Genomic DNA, 20,256 nt, shown 5'->3' with positions numbered 1-20,256 from the left:
ACTGGTCACAGTTAAAGATGAGGCCGCTTTCTGTTTTTTGAGGTTGTCATAATATTAGAAACACCTGAGTCACAGTTTTTGTTCCTGATCTGTATCTTGTTATCTCCAACCTCCAGCTTAACTGAGATTTACATTTTTGGTATTTTTTTAGTTTTTATCGCAGTATTTTAAACCCTTGTTGTTTTCTTTTAGTATTTTTAAGATTTACCTGCTCCAGAGTCTGAGAGAAACTACATTTTGATCCTCTGTATGTCCTTAACACTTGGACAAATTGACAAAGTTGTGTGGACACTTTTGGACGGATGTTGAACACATTAAATTTAATCTCAACATAAAGAAAAGTTTCACCTGATGGGAAACATTTCTTTTCTTTGCAGATTTTCAGACTGATGTCACTCTGAATATGAAGCTACAGGTATCAGCTGATTAGCTTAGCTTAGCATAAAGACTGCTGAGCCAGGCTCCACCCCCAGCACCTGTGATGCTGAGGTCAGACTACATGACATGGGTTGTGTCGCTTTCCAGTGGTTCCCAAACTGGGGGGTGGGCCCCCCTAGGGGGTCGGAGAGCCACTGCAGGGGGGTGCAGATATGGAGTGAGAAACACAAAGTGAAATAAAGTTCAAATTCAACTTGAATTTTTAATCAATCGCTTCCCAATTATTTTTATGAACCACTGGCCTGATCTGACACAGTGACCAATCTGCACGTGTGCAGAAGGCGTCCTCTGACTGCAACAGCTTTTTCATACGGCGTCGTTTTAAGGAAACGTGGCGTCCAATCCGAACAACTGTAGCAAAGCAGCGCCCTCTGTGTCGGCCAATCAAATATGACCAAATGTAAATTCCTGGTAGATTAATATGTAACATAAACGCTGTTTTACTGCAGCTGAACTGATGATGGCTGTGAGGAGGCTCCTGTGTTCTGATCTGTTACTCAAACTAAACATGTAGATCATGTCTGTTAAACACACGGCGAGCTGTCAGCTGACGAATCACAGGAGGAATTATCACACACACGTTAAGACAAACATGAAACCATCTGAACCGACTCTTCAGGGCAAACCTCTTTACAATCATTTCAGTTTTAATAGCACCTTTCCTCTGCAGACGCTGGACGACGTCCGCTGCAAAAAAACCCAAACCGCAGGTCTGAAGTCTGACGTCTTCATCACAAACCACCAGAGAACCGTCGCTTCATCTCTTCACTCAGCAGTCGACAGAACATTTTCAATTTTAAACGTATTATAGAGTCGAATCGAGACACTCTGAACCACCTGACATTCAAGATTTCAGTTTAGGGTGGATTATTCCTTTAAACCAGATTAACATTCTTCAGTTGGAGTGTAGTGTCGGCTAAAACTCTGCTTTCTATCGAACAAGAATTAATTGTTTTACTTTTTAGTTTAAACATGCAAACATGTTTTTCTGTCAGCAGGTAAAAAAACAGATTTCATTCAAAACTGTTAATGTTTGTGAGGAGAAACGTTGATGAAGAGGAGGAGGAGGAGGAGGAGGAGGAGGAGGAGGAAGAGGAAGAGGAAGAGAAAGAGGAGGAGGAGGAGGAAGAGGAAGAGGAAGAGGAAGAGGAGGAGGGGGAGGGGGAGGGGGAGGGGGAGGAGGAGGAGGAAGAGGAAGAGGAGGAGGAGGAAGAGGAGGAGGAAGAGGAAGAGGAAGAGGAAGAGGAGGAGGAGGAAGAGGAAGAGGAGGAGGGGGAGGGGGAGGAGGAGGAGGAAGAGGAAGAGGAAGAGGAGGAGGAGGAAGAGGAGGAGGAAGAGGAAGAGGAAGAGGAGGAGAAGGAGGAGGAGGAGGAGGAGGAGGAAGAGGAGGAGGAGCGTTCAGTTCAGCCTGCAGAGATGATGGTTGGATGGATGAATTGTGTTTTTTCTGGAGACGGACCGATCAGACGTTACGCCGTGGAGAGCTCCACCCCGCTGTCACACACACCACTGTCGAGCCGAACGTCCACCTTCATGTCCTGAACCTGGGACACACCTGCAGAGAGGAAACACAGCTGACTGACTCAGTTTACATGTTAAATGTTTCCATCCTCACACTGCATGAATGTAGTGTGAGGATGGAAAGATTGGCAGGCGTAGCAACAGTAACTAAGGAGGGCGGGCCTTGCTGCTACATATTGCTCCTTTAACACTCTAATGCAGATGCTGCACTGACCACTTTGGCCTGTTGCTGATAAATCAACATGGCTGCCACTCTGATCTGGTCAAGACTGACCTGTGAACTAATTCATGTAAACTGGGAGCAGATATTTTTCTGGATAAAAAGCACTGGAACATTTATTATATTCAAAGATTCAGGAAATAAAAAATGTTTTTTCTTCACGTAGATCCTGCATCAACCTTTGGATTTAACATGACTCACTGCAATCAGCTGAGAATGAAACATTATTGTTGTTTTTATCCAGATAAACTGCAGCTCCTGTTTGTTTCCATGTTTCTGTCCACAGGTCAGTCTTTTGTCTTTAGTCTGTCTGCTCACCTCTTGTCTCAGTGGTCATCTTTGTTTCCTGGATGTCAAGGTGACGCAGCGCCTCCTCCAGGAAGCTCAGCGCTTTGCACTCTCCGACTGACCTCAGACCAGCCAACAGGTCTGTGATCGTCCCACCTGAAACCTGCAGGGGTCAGAGGTCACAGAGACAAAGATCACCTCTCTTTTACATGATGTTTGTTCATGTCACACCGGTGTGTGTGTGTGTGTGTGTGTGTGTGTGTGTGTGTACCTCGTAGCTGTCCAGCAGTGTCTTGGCAGGGGAGGGGCTCAGTCTGAAGGCCGTGTTGAGGATCCCCAGACCCAGACTGTGAGCCAGACTCTCCCAGCATCCTTCACTCTCCAGAGCACGACACAGCTGCTGCTTCACCTCCACGTCCAGACTCACCAGGTCACCTGCACACACACACACACACACACACACACACACACACACACACACACACACACACACACACACACACACACAAGTTTCCTTATTCAACAAAGGACTGACAGAAAAATTATGTCAAATGAGGCCATTTAACATAACTGATTATTATCAATTAATACATTTTTCATATGTTTAATTCTTTACAGCAATTAATCAATTAATGATTAATCATCCCTGAAATATCCTATAATCTGACATGTTTATGATGTTGACTGTAAGGATTTATTACCCATTAACTACCGCTCATCACACAGATGTTATGAAGTGTTATGAAGGGTTATGAAGTGAACTCACCTTGAGGAGGAATGAACGCTCTATGTGGAGATTTTGGTTCATATTCTTTACCATTCAGGAGCTCCAACACCTACACACACACACACACACACACACACACACACACACACACACACACACACACACAGTGATGGTGTAAATAATGTCCGTCCCTCCAGGTTCTTGATCCCTGTGAATTTTGTGCGACCTGTAATTTAATCAAAATTCTGCTACTTTTCTTCAAATGTGACCGATCATTGTAGTTCCCACCATTTCCACCAATCAGAGCAGTCCTCTGCATGAACATCATACATGTACGTGACAATAAACCAACTCAATGTTTTGTTTTATTATTCACCTCTTTTTTGTATTTATATTTTTTTGTCACATGTTCTGAAGAGAACACATCTGTCATTGAAACTGACATTTATTAACTCTGTGTACTTTTATTTATATAATTGTTCATTTTTGAGCTCCACAAAGGTTTGAATTCTTTGTGTTCCACCTCTCAGCTGAACTTCCTCATTTACACATAAAGCAGTTTTATTCTCCTGAAACAGGTTGCCTTTGATTTTCAATGACTTATACCAAAAAATGGAAACTTTATTTTGCTATTCTCTCTTGGTCCTGCAAAAAAAAAAAAAAAAAACCCTAAAAGCATTACAATTTTGTGGAAAAGTTGTTGTGAAAGAATACATTTTAGGCTGCAACAACCCCAAAAAGGCCTGAGAAATCCTGGTGGGACTGTTCAGTGATCAAAATCACTTCACATGACTTTAAGGAAGAAAAACATTTATAAACTCATTAGATGATTAATCTAACAACTATTTCATCAATTAATCTTTAAATTATTTTTTATTTGTTTAATGTAACATTTACCCATGTAAATGATTTCAGTTGCTCTTAAACTAAAGTTAGGATCAGGCTCTTATTTTGAAAGTTCTGTTGTATTTCTAAAGCTGGGGTACCTGACTGTTGGCAGCCATGTTGAGTGGAGTGGTTCCTGGGATGTAGCCTTCATCTTCATCCTCCTCATCCTCCCTCTCTTCATCACAGCACTGGTCCTCCTCCTCCTCTCTGAAGAACAGCGGCTCAAAGTTCTCCTTGTGAGGGTCAGCACCTGAGAACACACACAGGAAGGGTGAAGAACACTGGCTGGAACATGTTGACCTACAAGGTTAGCTTAGCTTAGCATAAAGACTGGAAGCAGAGGGAAACTGCTAGCCTGGCTCTGTCCAAAGATAAAAAACTCACTAATTATTTATCTTTAACATAATCTTCCCAACTCGAGACACACTTCCTATGTTCTTCCAGATCTTTCAGCTCCATCACACTGTCTTCTTCAGTAGGTTCAAATTATAAGGTCACCTTGAGTTGAAAAACGACTGTTTCAACACATCAAGAATTAATTTTCTGCTTATTTCTAACCCAACATGGACCAGATGTCCTTAAAGTGGAGCAAACAAATTTTCTCCATGGCAACTTCACTGATGACATCAGGCTGAAAGTTTGAAACCTTGAGTTGGGACTGTTAATCAGATTAGACAGAATCAGGCTAACAGTTTCCCTCCGCTTTCAGTCTTTATGCTAAGCTAAGCTAAACACCTCCTGACTCCAGCTCTGTACTGAGAAAGAAAATGTGGACTGCTCCTTTACTGCAGTGTGTGTGTGTGTGTGTGTGTGTGTGTGTGTGTGTGTGTGTGTGTGTGTGTGTGTGTGTGTCTGACCTGCAGCCATTAGCAGAGCTGTTAGTTTGACGGAGCCCCGCCCTGCAGCTATGTGCAGGGGGGTGCAGCCATTAAAGGTGCAGCTGTCCACATTGGCGTTTCCCTGACAACAGAAAACATGTGACATCATCATCAGATCTGACTGAGCCTGACCAGTCTGACCAGTAAACTAACATCTGGAACCAAACTGTAAACCACTCTGTGCTGATAGGCCCCAGTCCACCCAGTCCAGTCCAGTGTTTACCTCCAGCAGCAGGCAGCCAGCCAGCGACACGTTGTCGCTCTCCGTGGCGAGGTGGAGGGCGCTCCGTCCACAGCTGCGCTCCGGAGTCTCCACGTTGGCTCCGCCCTCCAGCAGCTCCCTGAGAGAAGACAGCTGATTGGCCAGAACCGCCAGGTGGATCGCACACAGACCTGTAACCATGGAAACGGACGGACAAACATTTGGTTTTCTTTATGGACCATAAAACGTCATCATCCACTATTTGGCTAAAAATCTAAAATTAATGACCCAAAGTTTTTTTTTAAAACATTTTGAGGCTTTTTCACCACACACATTTTACTCCCCTGCTCTCTCTCTAAATAAGCATGTTTGAAAAATGTGCTGTTGATTTTATCCAGCAGGTTGTTGGGATGAAAGGAAAAAAAAAACTTAATAAATGTATAACACATGCTGAATTCACAAGAAGGCCCCAGTGATGAAGAATTTGTCACAGACATCATTTCCCAAAGTTTAGAAAGTTTCTCTTCACTCAGAAACTCACAAAATAGACTGAATCTTGAATGGAGTCTGGGGTTACTGGTGACAGTGATACCAGGTGTGAATGGAGCCTCATAAACACAGAGATGTGAACCTGTGACCCCGATTTATTTTTCAGACAAACTCAAAGTTTACCTGCATACAGTGCTTGGCAGGAGTTCATTCTGTACCCTCACCTGCGGTGTGTGTGTATCCTCTGTGTGTGTGTGTGTGTGTGTGTATCCTCTGTGTGTGTGTGTGTGTGTGTGTGTGTGTGTGTGTGTGTGTGTATCCTCTGTGTGTGTGTGTGTGTGTGTGTGTGTGTGTGTATCCTCTGTGTGTGTGTGTGTGTGTGTGTGTGTGTGTATATCCTCTGTGTGTGTGTGTGTGTGTGTGTGTGTGTGTGTGTGTGTGTGTGTATCCTGTGTGTGTGTGTGTGTGTGTGTGTGTGTGTGTGTGTGTGTGTGTGTATCCTCTGTGTGTGTGTGTGTGTGTGTGTGTGTATCTTCTGTGTGTGTGTGTGTGTGTGTGTGTGTGTATCCTCTGTGTGTGTGTGTGTGTGTGTGTGTGTGTATCCTCTGTGTGTGTGTGTGTGTATCCTCTGTGTGTGTGTGTGTGTGTGTGTGTACCTGCTGTGTTGCTGGTCTCCAGCAGTCCTCTCAGCTCTCTGTGTTTTAGTAAAAACTGGACCATCCCTCCTCCTCCTTCCAGCTGGGCGGCCAGGTGGAGCACCGTGTTGCCATGACGATCTGTCAGAGTTGGGTCAGCGCCGGCCAATAGCAGAGCTTCCACCGCCTCCCTCTGCTGGGTGATCACAGCCAGGTGCAAAGGAGTCTGGGATACATGGAGGGAAAGGTTACAGACCGATGGACCTTTTTTCACAGTTCAGTTCAGGTCAAACAGAGTCGGGGTCGACTCGCTGGAGACGCTCTGATACACTAAATGGAACTGGACCATAATCAGTATCACTGCTAACACCTGAGTTTACTGTTTTATATCAGTATGGCTGCTGGGTCCTGATAAATGACAAATAAAAAGCCTTTTTTACTCCCTAACTGAACATTCTGTTTCTCTGTCCTCCATCCAGGAAGCTTCCTTCCTGTATGACGTCATATTCTTTTTCTCCGACTCAGGAACCTTTTTGCTTCTTGCTCCTGAAGTGGATTTCTTTCTTCCTGCTTCTCCTTTCATTAGAGAACTTCATTAGTCTCTAACTAGAAAGCCTCTTTCTTTGCTCACACACAGAAAGTTCACTCGTCTTGCTCTTTAAGTCAGAAGTGTTGAAAAAAAAAAATAAGAACACAGCTGGAACATGTTCCTGCAGAACATTCAGTATTTCAGTCATCAGTACCTGGTAAAGGTGGTTCCTCATGTTGAGCACCTCCCATCCAGGCAGAGCAGAGACCACCTGAGTGAGACTCTTCAGCGCCTCCTGCTGGTTGTGGAGAACTGCCAGATGGAGTCCACTGAGAGGAGACGGAGGAGAACAACCAAAGGACTCACTGCACTGATAAACTCATGTCTGAGTTTGAATCTTTGGATTTTTTTTCTGCTCAGTCAATTATTTTTCTTTATTTGTTAGTATTTTTCAACACTGTAATTTAATACTGGAGACATCAAAACTATGAAATATGGAATTATATGGAATTATTTAGGAAGCAAAAAATGTGAAAACAAGGGGAAAAAAAAATCTATTTTATTCTTAAAAATCAAAGATTCTCACACAGAGTCTGCTGTACCTGCAATCAAAGATCCAAGAACATCAAATCTGAATCACAAGATTATATATTCTGAACCATTTCTTATAAAAAAATCTGGAATGAGAAGTGTGTCCAAACTTTAGAAAGGTGCTGTATATAACTATGGACTAATAATGATGATGATAATAATAATAATAATAATAATAATAATAATAATAATAATAATAACAGTCTCTGCCACACGTTTCTATGAAGTCATAACTAAAGTTACCAGATCAAAGATGATCATAACCAACTGAGTTTGAAACACCTGACGCTCATTAAAAATGTTTCAGATGTGTGTTTTGTGTTTACTGACGTGTCTCCGTCCTCGTCCTGTGCGTCCATCAGGGGGCGCTGTGGAGCCAGCAGGTACGCCGAGTCTCCTGTGACCGAGTACTGAAACAGAGCCTCCAGCTGTCTGTTGGTCGCCTCCACCAGCCGCTTGTCTGCAACAAGTTAAAGAGTTTATTCATCAAACTCAGATTTCTGTCATCATCAGATATTTGTTTAAAGCAAGACTCAGCGTCAAGTTTCAGACAGGTGATGTGTGATGTCAGCAGGTGGTGTGTACCTGTGCGTGGCTCCACACTGACCCCGCCCTCCTCAGTTCTCTCCTCACCCTTCAGACCTCCTGGCCGGGCCGAAGCTCTCAGTACGACCCCTGACCCCGAGTCGTCGTCTGGATCGCTGTCGTCATCGTCGCCGCCGCTCTCGTCTGCCGCTACGTCTCTCTGAGAGGCTTTAACACAACAGTTAACGTTAACACGGGTCTCTTTTCCACTTGATGAAGTTTTTCAGCACTGTTCATTTTGAAGTGCGACTCAGTCAGTGTTCTTTTCCAGGTTTTTGAAATGAAAACTTCCACCGACACGGTTTCCTGACTGAGGTGACGTGAACAAGTGAAGATCAGATTGTTTCAGTTTTTCCAACCTGCTCCGTGCTTCAGTTGACCACCGCTGATGATTTTCACATCTCTGTTTTCGAGAGTCTAATTTACAAGGTTGAGAAGCAGCGACTCTTAAATGATCCACAGCTGCTTTTTTATAGGAAAATCCTCAAAAATGACGAGGTTTGGAGGGAAAACAGGAAGCTGTCAGGAGTAACGAATAAACAAACTCCAACGTCACAGAAATAAGGCTGATATCAGTATATTATGTTAGTTATGAATAAATAAGACAATGTTTGTAAACAGGCTGGGAAAACAGTTAAACCTTTGTACTTTGACCAAAGTTTAAATTTTTAGATTTGAACACAGATGAATGAATGACATCAAAATGTTCAAATGTGGCCTGAACTCAGCACAAAAACAAACGCTGATTCCTCACCGTGTTTGATGCCTCCTCCTCCTCCCAGACCAGCTGAGTATCCTGTAGAGAAACCTCCTCCTCCTCCTCCTCCTCCTCCTCCTCCTCCTCCTCCTCCTCCTCCATAGTTGTAGGTGGTGAAGCCCTGGAAGTAACCTGGAGGATAAATCAAACGCACCCACGACATCAGTTAATTCAGAAAGTACAGGAACTCAGATTCAAGTTCAAAATCACAAAGTAATACAATTTAAGATTGTATATAGATTGCATTGGTCTAAAGTGAGATTTTGACCATCTTCATTCAGGTTTTGTTCTGATAAACTATGAATATCCACAGATTCTGTGGTCAGTCCTTCCATAATACCAATATTTAGCACAATCCTGGCTATGAGACTAATACTGTTTAAATGTAAAGACAGATTTGCTCCAACGTTCAAGTTATGGATCAGAGATCTTATGCATCTGCACTGTTTTTAAAATGTTATGTTCCGTATTCTTTGCATTCTTAAGATTCTTCCTATTTTCATCCTTATTTTTTGTTTTATTATTTTCATTCTGTGCTTTTTTACATGAAGCATTATTTTATTTTACTTTATTAATCTTATTCTTCTTCATCTTCTTCTTATTAATTATTGTTGTTGTTGTTGTTGTTGTTATTCCCATGGAATCTCTGTTTTGACATGTCTTATCATCGGCTTGTAAAGGTGCAGCAGTGCAGGACTACTTGTGGGATTTCAGGAGTTTTGTTAAAATATATCAAACTGTACTTCAAATTGCATTTTGCATAACCTGAAAAACTACTAAAAATACTAACAAATACTCCTCCACTTCTTCTCACAACAAACGGACTAAAAACCAAAACCTCCACCAGACAAACTGCTGAAGTTACCTCCTCCTCCTCCTGCAGAGCCGGGTCCTCCTGTAGCAGGACCTCCTCCTCCCCCTCCTCTGTACAGACCTCCTCCTCCTCCTCCATGACCGCTGAAGTCCTGGAAGTTTGGTAACGTCTTTTGTCTCTTCCTCTGCACCTCCTCCTTGTCTGAAAAAAAGAGTTGTGCATTGCATGAACGTTTGCACAGGTGAGCATCATGTTACCTGCAGTAGATGAGTCAGACTCACATAGAGAGACAGACCCTCTTTAACCCTGAGTTTAGTCTGTCAGGCAGCTCCTCTGTTTTATCCCTGAAAAACTCCACTGATCAAATCTCTCCCGTTAGAGATGAAACTGGGCTGCAGGTGGAAGCAAACAAGCCGCCGTCACTGCAGCGGCTCTCAAAGCTTGCCGATCTACCTAGGATCTGGGGGCGGAGCCTGCTGACCTACCTATGATCTGGGGGTGGTAGGTGAAGGGTTTGGGTTCGCTCGTCTCGTTGTCAGACTTCCTCTTCAGCTGGACAAACACAGACGTCGGCTTCTGCAGGTTCTGGTCTCGATACTTCGGAGTCTTGAACACGATGGCGAACTGACAGCAGAGAACACATCACCATGGTAACATGTTAACAGTGGAGAACACATCACCATGGTAACACGTTAACATCATTACGAGACAATTACAGCAGGGGTCTTTAAAAGAGACATTTTTGGACCCCCAAAAATGTTGTTTTTCCCAGAGGACTTTTTTTGATTTGGCGTCCATATTGAGCTCATGGACACTCAAGATGAACCACCATCAAAATTTAGTTGACATACAGTGGTTGACTACATATTTTTACAGTTAAAGAATGTAAAAATCAATTTATGCTGCAAAAAAAAAAAATAGATGAAACAACTCAACATTTAAAGACAAGGTACTAAAATAGATTTTACAGTTTTGAGCCCAAATTAAGTTTTGAAAAAAGTTTGACCTAATTCAGATAATTAACTTTTCGAGTAAGTTCGATGAAGTGAAAGTAAATGATGTTTTAAACTTCCAATTTTAAAGTAAAACTATTTAAATTTAAGGTTCACAGCTTAATGTGATCAGATTTTTTTAAATACTTCGTCTAAAGACGAAAAGTAAATGATCTCAAATAAAGATTATTGGTCAGCAAAACTTTTTAAAGTTTATTTCAAAGCTCAAGAGTTTAAGCTGGACTTAACTACATAAACTTTTAATTGAAGCTTAAAAATTGGAATGGGAAATTTTAACCATCATTTTCTTTCACTCCAATTAAAGTACTAAATGATTTTTTTTTTCAAATACAACTTTATGGGGTTTCTAAAACTCAGAGATAAAGTAAATTATTTACTTAGGTTAAACTTTTTCAAAACCTAAGAATTAGAGTTGGGCTCAAAACTCAAATATCCTCTGCAGTCTGTTGCCTTTATGTTTGAGTTTTCTCAACTTTTTATTCAACTGATAAATTAAAATTAGACAGCAGAGGAGTTAAAGAGCCACATGTGGCTCTGGAGCAGACCTCCAGATTAAAGTAACTGTAACTATAAACAGTAATAGTACTCCCTCCTCGCTCTCACCTGTCTGTGAACGTCTGTCGGGGAAAAATCTCCCAGAGCCTCCCAGGTCAACCCTGAGTCGTCTTCTTCATAGAACCGAACCTGGATGTCATCTGGAAAAACACATTTTTAATGTTTAGAAGAACAGAGTGACACGTATGTTCATCTTTTATTTATTTATTTATATCACATATATGTTTTTTTTAAATGCAGCTGAACCCACTAAAAGCAGGGGACTGAATTCCTGCTGCCAGTCGACAAGTTCACCTTTCTGGATTGTTTTTTCTGACGTGTGACCTCATGTGTGCAGGAGAACAGAGAGAAAGATGTTTTTTTATATTTTATGTTGCTTTACTGTTCAGTTTGAAGGTTTACTGTAGTACTTTGTGTCAGCATGTCACAGGGTTAGTGTGGCTCCTCCCACAGGCTGGGACGACGTTAAACTAACGCTGTAAAACTGAGGAACAGAAGAGCTGAACGATTTTGAAAAAATAATAAAATAAATGTGATTCTATTGATTGATACTTTAATGATAATCATACACATCATTATTTTCATTTAATTGATTGGTGTGATTTTTGCAGCGACTGTTTAGAAACACAGACAGACAGACAGACAGACAGACAGACAGACAGACAGACAGACAGACAGACAGACAGACGTTTGTTGAGTCAAATTTCCAGAAGAATCTCTGCAGATTCAGACACACACACTGCTAGTGGATTCTAAGTGATGATTAGGGGTTAAGTTTATATGATTCTGTACATTTTTAAGAAATAGTTGCACATTATGCATTTAGGTTTGTAGTAATTATGTGAAGGCCAGGACGTCTCTGCAGCATGACAATATTTAACTTTAAATTTAATTTTTACTCAGATTTCACCTTTAATAAATATTTCACCTTCAGCTGAGACTTTGACCACTGTGAGCTCCTTCTGTTAATGTCGGTGACGTAGAAACTAAAGTTTGTGGCTGAGTGGACCTCAGTGGAGCTGCTGAGCTGAAGGATGACAGTGAGCTGAGACCAGATCAGCCAAAAATATACAAAACAAAGAAGTAGAAGAAGAAGAAGAAGAAGAAGGCGTGAGGCCTGCAGCAGGACAAAAACAATCCTCACAGCGTGAATCGTTTCTTCCTCCTGAGGGATTTACATATCGGAGGGGAATTCCCTGAAGCTGGACTTCCTCCAGGACAACAACACACAGAAAACTGCTCCAACCAGGAAAAACTGTTCAGCTGCCACAGATCCTCTTCACTGCATTTAAATAAAACTGCAGGAAAACTGCTGCAGGTCAAGAAAACTAGACAGCTTCAGTAGCTGTCAGCTCCTGCAGTGTTACCATCCTGCCCTGCCTCCTTTTTCTTCCACCACATGAGAACATTTTGTCAGCTGCAGCAGCTCCAGTCGCTCTGAAGGTGAAAATAATCCAAGAAAAACATGGAGGGAGCATCAGTCTGAATGAATAATTGCATTGTGTTTTTATTTCTTTATCTCCTCTGGATGCACCGTGACGCCCCCACCTTCACCTGCAGCTCTGAGGTGATTTCATTACAGGAGGGTCAAAGGTCGAGTCAGTTACGAGTTTAGAAAACTGAGTCTGTGCAGATATCTGACTCGTCTCACTGTTGGACACCAACACGGATTAAAAACTGAAACAAAAACACATTTATTATCTTTAAACTGGGTGTTTTTGATGAATATTTTGTCCTCTGTGGAGAGTCAGCACTGCTGTGATGAAGCAAAAGTTACTGTATACAACTTATATTTTTATTTTTAGTTCATTACTACCTTTACTTGTTGCTCTTTTCCTATAGTTTTAACTCTTGAGTTGCTGTAAGAAGGGAACTTCCCTGGCGAGGAATCACCTTTTTTTATCTTGCATGAATATCAGAATCAGAAATAGTTTATTGATCCTCGGGGGGGAAACTGTTGACTTTACAGGAACTCCTCTTCAAGAATGTAAAATATATATAAACATAAAGAAGAAGAAATGTGTAAAAATATATACATTCTACTGCGACATACAGTATTTCACAAAGGTGAGTACACCCCTCACATTTCTGCAAATATTTAATTCCATCTTTTCATCAACACTGAAGAAATGACACTGTGATACAATGTAAAGTAGTCAGTGTACAGCTTGTATAACAGTGTAAATTTACTGTCCCCTCAAAATAACTCAACACACAGCCATTAATGTCTAAACCACTGGCAACAAAAGTGAGAACACCCCCAGGTGAAAATGTCCACATTGGGCCCAATTAGGCATTTTCCCTCCCCGGTGTCATGTGACTCGTTAGTGCTACAAGGTCTCAGGTATGAATGGGGAGCAGGTGTGTTAAATTTGGTGTTATCACTCTCTCACTCTCTCTGGTCACTGGAAGTTCAACATGGCACCTCATGGCAAAAAACTCTCTGAGGATCTGAAAAAAAGAATAGTTGCTCTACATAAAGATGGACGAGGCTGTAAGAAGACTGCCAACACCCTGAAACTGAGCTGCAGCACGGTGGTCAAGAACATACAGCAGTTTAACAGGACAGGTTCCACTCAGAACAGGCCTCGCCATGGTCGAGCAAAGAAGATGAGTGCACGTGCTCAGCGTCATATCCAGAGGTTGTCTTTGGAAAATAGACGTATGAGTGCTGCCAGCATTGCAGCAGAGGTTGAAGGGGTGGGGGGTCAGCCTGTCAGTGCTCAGACCAAACGCCGCACACTGCATCATGTTGGTCTGCGTGGCTGTCGTCCCAGAAGGAAGCCTCTTCTAAAGATGATGCTCATGAAAACCAAACAGTTTGCTAAAGACAAGCAGACTAAGGACATGGATTACTGGAACCATGTCCTGTGGTCTGATGAGACCAAGATAAACTTATTTTGGTTCAGATGGTGTCAAGCGTGTGTGGCGGCAACCAGGTGAGGAGCACAAAGACAAGTGTGTCTTGCCTACAGTCAAGCATGGTGGTGGGAGTGTCATGGTCTGGGGCTGCATGATGGCTGCTGTCTCTGGGAAACTACAGTTCATTGAGGGAACCATGAATGCCAACATGTACTGTGACATGAAGCAGAGCATGATCCCCCCCTTCAGAAACTGGGCTGCAGGGCAGTATTCCAACATGATAACGACCACAAACACAAGACGACCACTGCCTTGCTAAAGAAGCTGAGGGTGAAGGTGATGGACTGGCCGAGCATGTGTCCAGAACTAAACCCTATTGAGCATCTGTGATGGAGGAGCGCAAGGTCTCTAACATCCACCAGCTCCGTGATGTCATCATGGAGGAGTGGAGAGGATTCCAGTAACAACCTGAACTCCACGCCCAAGAGGGTTAAGGCAGTGAAAATAATGGTGGCCACACAAAATATTGACACTTTGGGCCCAATGTGGACATTTTCACCTGGGGGTGTTCTCACTTTTGTTGCCAGCAGTTTAGACATTAGTGGCTGTGTGTTGAGTTATTTTGAGGGGACAGTAAATTTACTGTTATACAAGCTGTACACTGACTACTTTACATTGTATCACAGTGTCATTTCTTCAGTGTTGATGAAAAGATAGAATTAAATATTTGAAAAGTGAGGGGTGTACTCACTTTTGTGAGATACTGTATAATAACAAACGTATACTATAAGAACTGTGTAAAGGTGCTTGTGTTTTATCTACAATATATAACAGTTATTATGGATAGATTGGACTCTCATCTGATCATCATTTATAGAAAGTAGCCTTGTTGAGACATTCCAGTCCAGCGCACAGCATGGTAACAACTGAAACCATAAAAACCTTCAAACTGTCTGACAAAAATCCAAAACAGTTACCTTCTTTATCATGTGGGCTGTTGTCTAAAAACAACTGTATTCAATAACATCACTGATTAAAAAAAAAAAAATCACTCAGTGCTCCTTTAAAGACGTGTGATGAGCATTAAGCAAACCTTCCAGCAGGTGGCGATATCAGCTGATAAAAACTCTGGTGTTGTGACATTTCTGCTCTCCTGACATGACTGAGACGGTGTGAAAGTAGAGAAAGTGTTAACGAGCTGATGTTATCTGAAAAAGGAGAGATTTTACCTCCAGTCATCACGAGAAGAGAAAGAACGACTCAGAGGAAAAATGTTCACGATGAATCAAACCTGAAACTCGCTCTGAATATTATACAACATCAGCTCCTCTCACTGTCAGTGTCGCTCTGTTCCTCCATTGATTTTATGTGTTTGTCCTGTGGAGTGAAGTGAAGTTAATGACCCCGTTTCACCTTTCTGGACTTTGTCACAGAGCAGGTAGACCTCCTCTCCTCCGCTCACGCAGCCGGCTGTTCGATCCATCCTCACGATTTTCAGGTTGGAGGCGTTCGGAGCCTCTGAGGGAGGAAACAAAGAGAAACACAGCAGGTCAGACGGTCAGAGGACGGAGCAAAGACTCACTCACTGTTTAACCCGACACTTTCTCTCCCATCTGCATTTAATCCGTCTGAACTGTGTGAGCCTGTTTACACCTGGTATTAACATGTGTCCTGGGTGATCTGATCACAACAGTTCTAACATCAGTTCACACCTGGAGTTATAATCCGTCTGTCGGATCCTATTTCCTCACTCCACATGCAAATAACACACCTGCATCATTTCTGTCAACAAAAACCAAATGTCTTGTTGTTTTTAACCTGAATTTAATGAATTTACTGATTATCAGACCACAGATGAGACCAGAATTAGCCTCACTGATACAACACAACTTTTATAACTTTATTCACTCATTTTGGTGAAACTGGGTCGAATTTTATGGAGAAAATATTTTCTGATTTTCCCTCTGATATTCTCCAGCTGCTCTGCCTCAACTCTCCGACTTACTGATGGACAGATAACTTTGTTTTGTAACAGCTAACTGCTGCTGACTGTAGCTGCCGTTAGCTAGTTAGCTCAGTTAGCTGTGCAGCTAGTGGCCCAATAAGCTTTAAGCTTTATTATCTTCTTCAACTTCCTGATCCTGACAGTCCAATGGTCCTGAGTAAGCGGGGTAAATGCTAGACCCCCACTGATTTATTAGTGGGCGTTATATTTTTACCCCCAACATTGCTCCGCCTAGTTCTGTCTTATTGTGCTGTGATTGGCTACTTCCTGTTGCCTCGATGACATGTCCATGTGATTGGTTGTGAGAGGATCTATTTTAACCATAAAGGAAGGATCTTGGTGGTCTGATCACCCAACATACGGGTTAGTGCGAGGGGTAAACAGGCTCTATGTGCCCTCAGTGATCTCTAGAACCTCTTCAAGAACTCCTGGAACGTTCTCAAGGACCTGAAGAAGTTCTACAAGTCAGAGCTGACAGACATCAATCAAACTGTGATTGAAATCACCTTTAAACTGGAACATTCGACAAAAACGTCCTCAGTATGTTGTTTGTTCTGTCCAACAGATTCTAGAAAAACTTCTCACAAACGCAGGATTCAAAAGAAACTTCAGCAAAAAGTGGAAACAGACGATAAAAGAACAGAAATGTACAGTTTGAGTATGAATCTAAAGTGAAAGTGCAGAAGGATCCTGAAGCGTTGGGCAGGTTTCAATCCTCTGAGAGGAAGCTGCAGCGTACGGAAACCAAAGCAGCAGGAAGAGGGAAATGAAACCAGCCTGACACGACTTCACTGTAATTCACTCAGCCTGAGAGTGGACGGGCTGCACGCGGGCTGTGAGCTCGACAACGTGAGCTGAAGTCACAGAAAAACTCTGACGCTTTTATCAGCCAAACTCAGTAACTGTCAGCACCAGTATGAGACGAACACTAACAGAGAAACCGTCCAGTACAACAACTGAGGAACAGCTGCTTTCAGCATCAGAAAAACTTTATTGTCCTCTAGAAGACAAGAGTAATTCAGTGTCTCAGTCCGCTCAGCCAACTAAAGTGTGACCTCATCAGTTCACCTTTGATATCAGAGCAACAGATGACCAAATGTTAAATCCTTTAAGAGCAAAACATGCAAAACATCACAACCAACCTCCACAAACAAGAAACAGCTAAAATATCTGTGAACGTTCAGATTTAAACTGTTTAAAGAAAAAATATATGTGGTTATATATATAATGCATTATATTAAAGTCCTCTCATGGTGCTGCAGAGTGTAACCTCTAGGTTTTTAAAATCATATTTACTATCATATCGTTACTGAAAATATTCACTCTGCAGTTCAGGTTCAGACGTCAAGTGCATGTCTGTCTGCCTGCCTGTCTGTCTGCCTGTCTGTCTGCCTGTCTGTCTGCCTGTCTGTCTGTCTGTCTGTCTGCATGTCTGTCTGCCTGTCTGCATGTCTGTCTGCCTGCCTGTCTGTCTGTCTGCCTGCCTGTCTGCATGTCTGTCTCTCTGTCTGCCTGTCTGTCTGTCTGCCTGTCTGCATGTCTGTACAAATACTTTGTACTTAAGTAGATTTTCAGGTATCTGTACTTTACTTGTGTATTTAAATGATGATTAAAATGATGCAACACAATGAAGGTAAAAACAACTTCAAAGACAAAACGAGACGGTACGTAAAAAGATGAAAATAACAGAGGGAGACCTGAGCACAGAGAAAAGGTGAGCTTCAGTACTTCTACTTTTACCAGAGTCTGTGTACTTGTACTGCAGTAAAGACTGAGAGGACTGTTGTCTCCTCTGGAGACGTAACCACTCAAGTTAAAGATGGTGAGCTTTTACTATCTGCCTACATCAGAAAACATGTTTTATATTCTGATATATTTCATCATAGTTACACATTAAAGAAAACACGTTCAACTGTCACAACACAAAAGATCTCAGAGCGACACAACTGACACACAGTTACACCAGTGAACCAGCGAGCACACTGATCTCAAACCAGTTACACCAGTGAACCAGCGAGCACACTGATCCTAAACCAGTTACACCAGTGAACCAGCGAGCACACTGATCCTAAACCAGTTACACCAGTGAACCAGCGAGCACACTGATCTTAAACCAGTTACACCAGTGAACCAGCGAGCACACTGACCTTAAACCAGTTACACCAGTGAACCAGCGAGCACACTGACCTTAAACCAGTTACACCAGTGAACCAGCGAGCACACTGACCTTAAACCAGTTACACCAGTGAACCAGCGAGCACACTGACCCTAAACCAGTTACACCAGTGAACCAGCGAGCACACTGACCTTAAACCAGTTACACCAGTGAACCAGCGAGCACACTGACCCTAAACCAGTTACACCAGTGAACCAGCGAGCACACTGACCCTAAACCAGTTACACCAGTGAACCTCAGTGGTCTTGTGGACAGGATTAAAGGAAGCAGCCTGTAACGGTGACGGAGACTCACTGCTGTCGTAGATCGGTTCAGACACGACGGGCTCCAGTCGTCTGGAGAACCCTCCGTCACTGTCGGGGAGGAACGCCGTGAACATGAGCCGAACCACACTGAGGTCCATCTCTTTAGCCTGAACCGTCGCCGCGCTGCTGATCACACTGCGCTGGTGGTCTGACAGGTGGGGGACAGAAAGAGGACAGCGGGGACGAATATATGTTAATTCATTTGAAAACACGGGACAGAAAATAAAGACAACAGTTGATTGGTTTGTCAGGTAAGATGACAGAGACACAGATCCTGTGAGCCCTGGACGAACACGTACTGACAAGATTTCACTTCACTTTCCAAAAGTGTCATGACCTTCCTAACCGTCATGACCTTCAAACATGTCCTCATTTTTCAAAAATGTCCTCATTTTCTTTTTTTAATTTCCTCCTGACTTCACAAAAATGTCCACACTTTTCCAACACTGTGTCATAACATTCCTCAAATGTGCTAATTTTCAAAGATTTTCTCCCAACTGTTTCAAAATTTTCTCACTTTCATAGAATTTCCTCACATTCCGTAAAATGTCCCCAATTTTCAAAAATGTCCCAACTTTCCTAAATTGTCTTTACTTTTAAAAACTTTTCCCACTTGCTAAAAAAAAAAATTCCTCACTTTCCAAAGTGTCCTTTCAACAGCTGAAACTTCAACATGATAAGGACACAGACAGACACAGACAGAGATCAGGACTGACCGGTGAGTTCTCGGGGGACACGGACTTCCCCCTGCAGGGCGTCGATCTCGGGGTGGATACAGACTCCACAGTTGTATCCCATCCTGTACGCCTCAATCATCCTCTCCTCCAGAGTCTTCGCCACGTTCTTCTTCGTCACGTGGAGAATCCCCAGGTTTGGAAAACTGACAAAGAAAACAAAAGCACACCTGTGAGTCTCACCTGACAGCTTTACTGGTTTACTGGGTTTGTCCTGGGTTTGTACTGGGTATACTGGACAGTGTGTGTTGTCCTGCAGACCTGATGTTGGAGTCTTTGGGCTGCAGGTCGGCGATGCAGATCCCTTTGTCACACTGTTTCCCCACCAGACTGTGAGCGTGAAGCTGAGGGACGGCGGTCAGAGCCGTCACCAGCTGCACCACCACCCGGGCCGGACCCTGGTAGTTACTGATCTGAGGCGCGCACACACACACACACACACACACACACACACACACACACACACACACACACACACACACACACACACACACACACACACACACACAGGGTTTATTAGACACTTCAGACCTGGAGATTCACACTGACATTTATCATGAACCAGACTCTGGTGGAGAGACTCAGCAGCTTCACTCTTCTGTCTGTGCAGAGCAGAGTCTCTCAGAAAAAATGATCAACACCAGTTTGGAAAGAAGAGAGAAGAAAGAAGAATGCTGAACAACATTTATCAGTGACTTTTATAAATCCACATCATCATAAGTCAGATCCACTGAACAGAATGTACTTAAAAAGAAAATACATGACTTTTAAAGCTGGTTCACCTGTTAATCCTTCCTAAACAGAGGCCATGAAAACCAGCAGACAGAAACCAGAGTTCAGTTTTCATTTAAACAAAGCTGCTGTGTTAAATAAAGTCCACATGGATCAGAACACACAAGTCAAAATATCCCATTTTACATTCTAAATACTCATTATTCCTACATGACATCACTGAATATTCTCTGCTTTATCTTCCCTTCACCTGTCTGTCCTCAGAGAGCAGAGAAGACAAACTAGTGCAAACATAAACAACAACTTAAACTA

The 20,256-nt window shown here is 42.7% G+C and overlaps 1 protein-coding gene across 1 annotated transcript in view; it reads right to left on the bottom strand.

The window, feature by feature from the left end:
• Positions 1-1,781: 1,781 nt before the first annotated feature.
• Positions 1,782-20,256, bottom strand: part of nfkb1 (nuclear factor of kappa light polypeptide gene enhancer in B-cells 1) — a 37,885-nt gene continuing 19,410 nt past the window's right edge. The window contains exons 6-24 of the mRNA XM_084718525.1: positions 19,474-19,625; positions 19,195-19,358; positions 18,468-18,626; positions 15,406-15,510; positions 11,179-11,270; positions 10,048-10,186; positions 9,614-9,763; positions 8,746-8,880; positions 7,992-8,159; positions 7,737-7,866; positions 7,030-7,144; positions 6,308-6,512; positions 5,184-5,353; positions 4,940-5,042; positions 4,181-4,332; positions 3,234-3,303; positions 2,739-2,902; positions 2,498-2,630; positions 1,782-1,993 (exon numbers count right to left, since the gene is read on the bottom strand). Of these exons, the coding sequence (XP_084574651.1) occupies positions 1,908-1,993; positions 2,498-2,630; positions 2,739-2,902; positions 3,234-3,303; positions 4,181-4,332; positions 4,940-5,042; positions 5,184-5,353; positions 6,308-6,512; positions 7,030-7,144; positions 7,737-7,866; positions 7,992-8,159; positions 8,746-8,880; positions 9,614-9,763; positions 10,048-10,186; positions 11,179-11,270; positions 15,406-15,510; positions 18,468-18,626; positions 19,195-19,358; positions 19,474-19,625 (2,592 nt within the window). The 3' untranslated portion in view covers positions 1,782-1,907. The remainder of the gene's footprint in view (positions 1,994-2,497; positions 2,631-2,738; positions 2,903-3,233; positions 3,304-4,180; positions 4,333-4,939; positions 5,043-5,183; positions 5,354-6,307; positions 6,513-7,029; positions 7,145-7,736; positions 7,867-7,991; positions 8,160-8,745; positions 8,881-9,613; positions 9,764-10,047; positions 10,187-11,178; positions 11,271-15,405; positions 15,511-18,467; positions 18,627-19,194; positions 19,359-19,473; positions 19,626-20,256) is intronic.

This window comes from Lutjanus erythropterus, chromosome 5 (genome assembly GCF_056507025.1).
Source record: "Lutjanus erythropterus isolate fLutEry1 chromosome 5, fLutEry1.hap2, whole genome shotgun sequence".
Taxonomy (NCBI): Eukaryota; Metazoa; Chordata; class Actinopteri; order Lutjaniformes; family Lutjanidae; genus Lutjanus; species Lutjanus erythropterus.
Note: the sequence above shows the minus strand (reverse complement) of the source record. Positions and strands in the feature narration are given on the sequence as shown.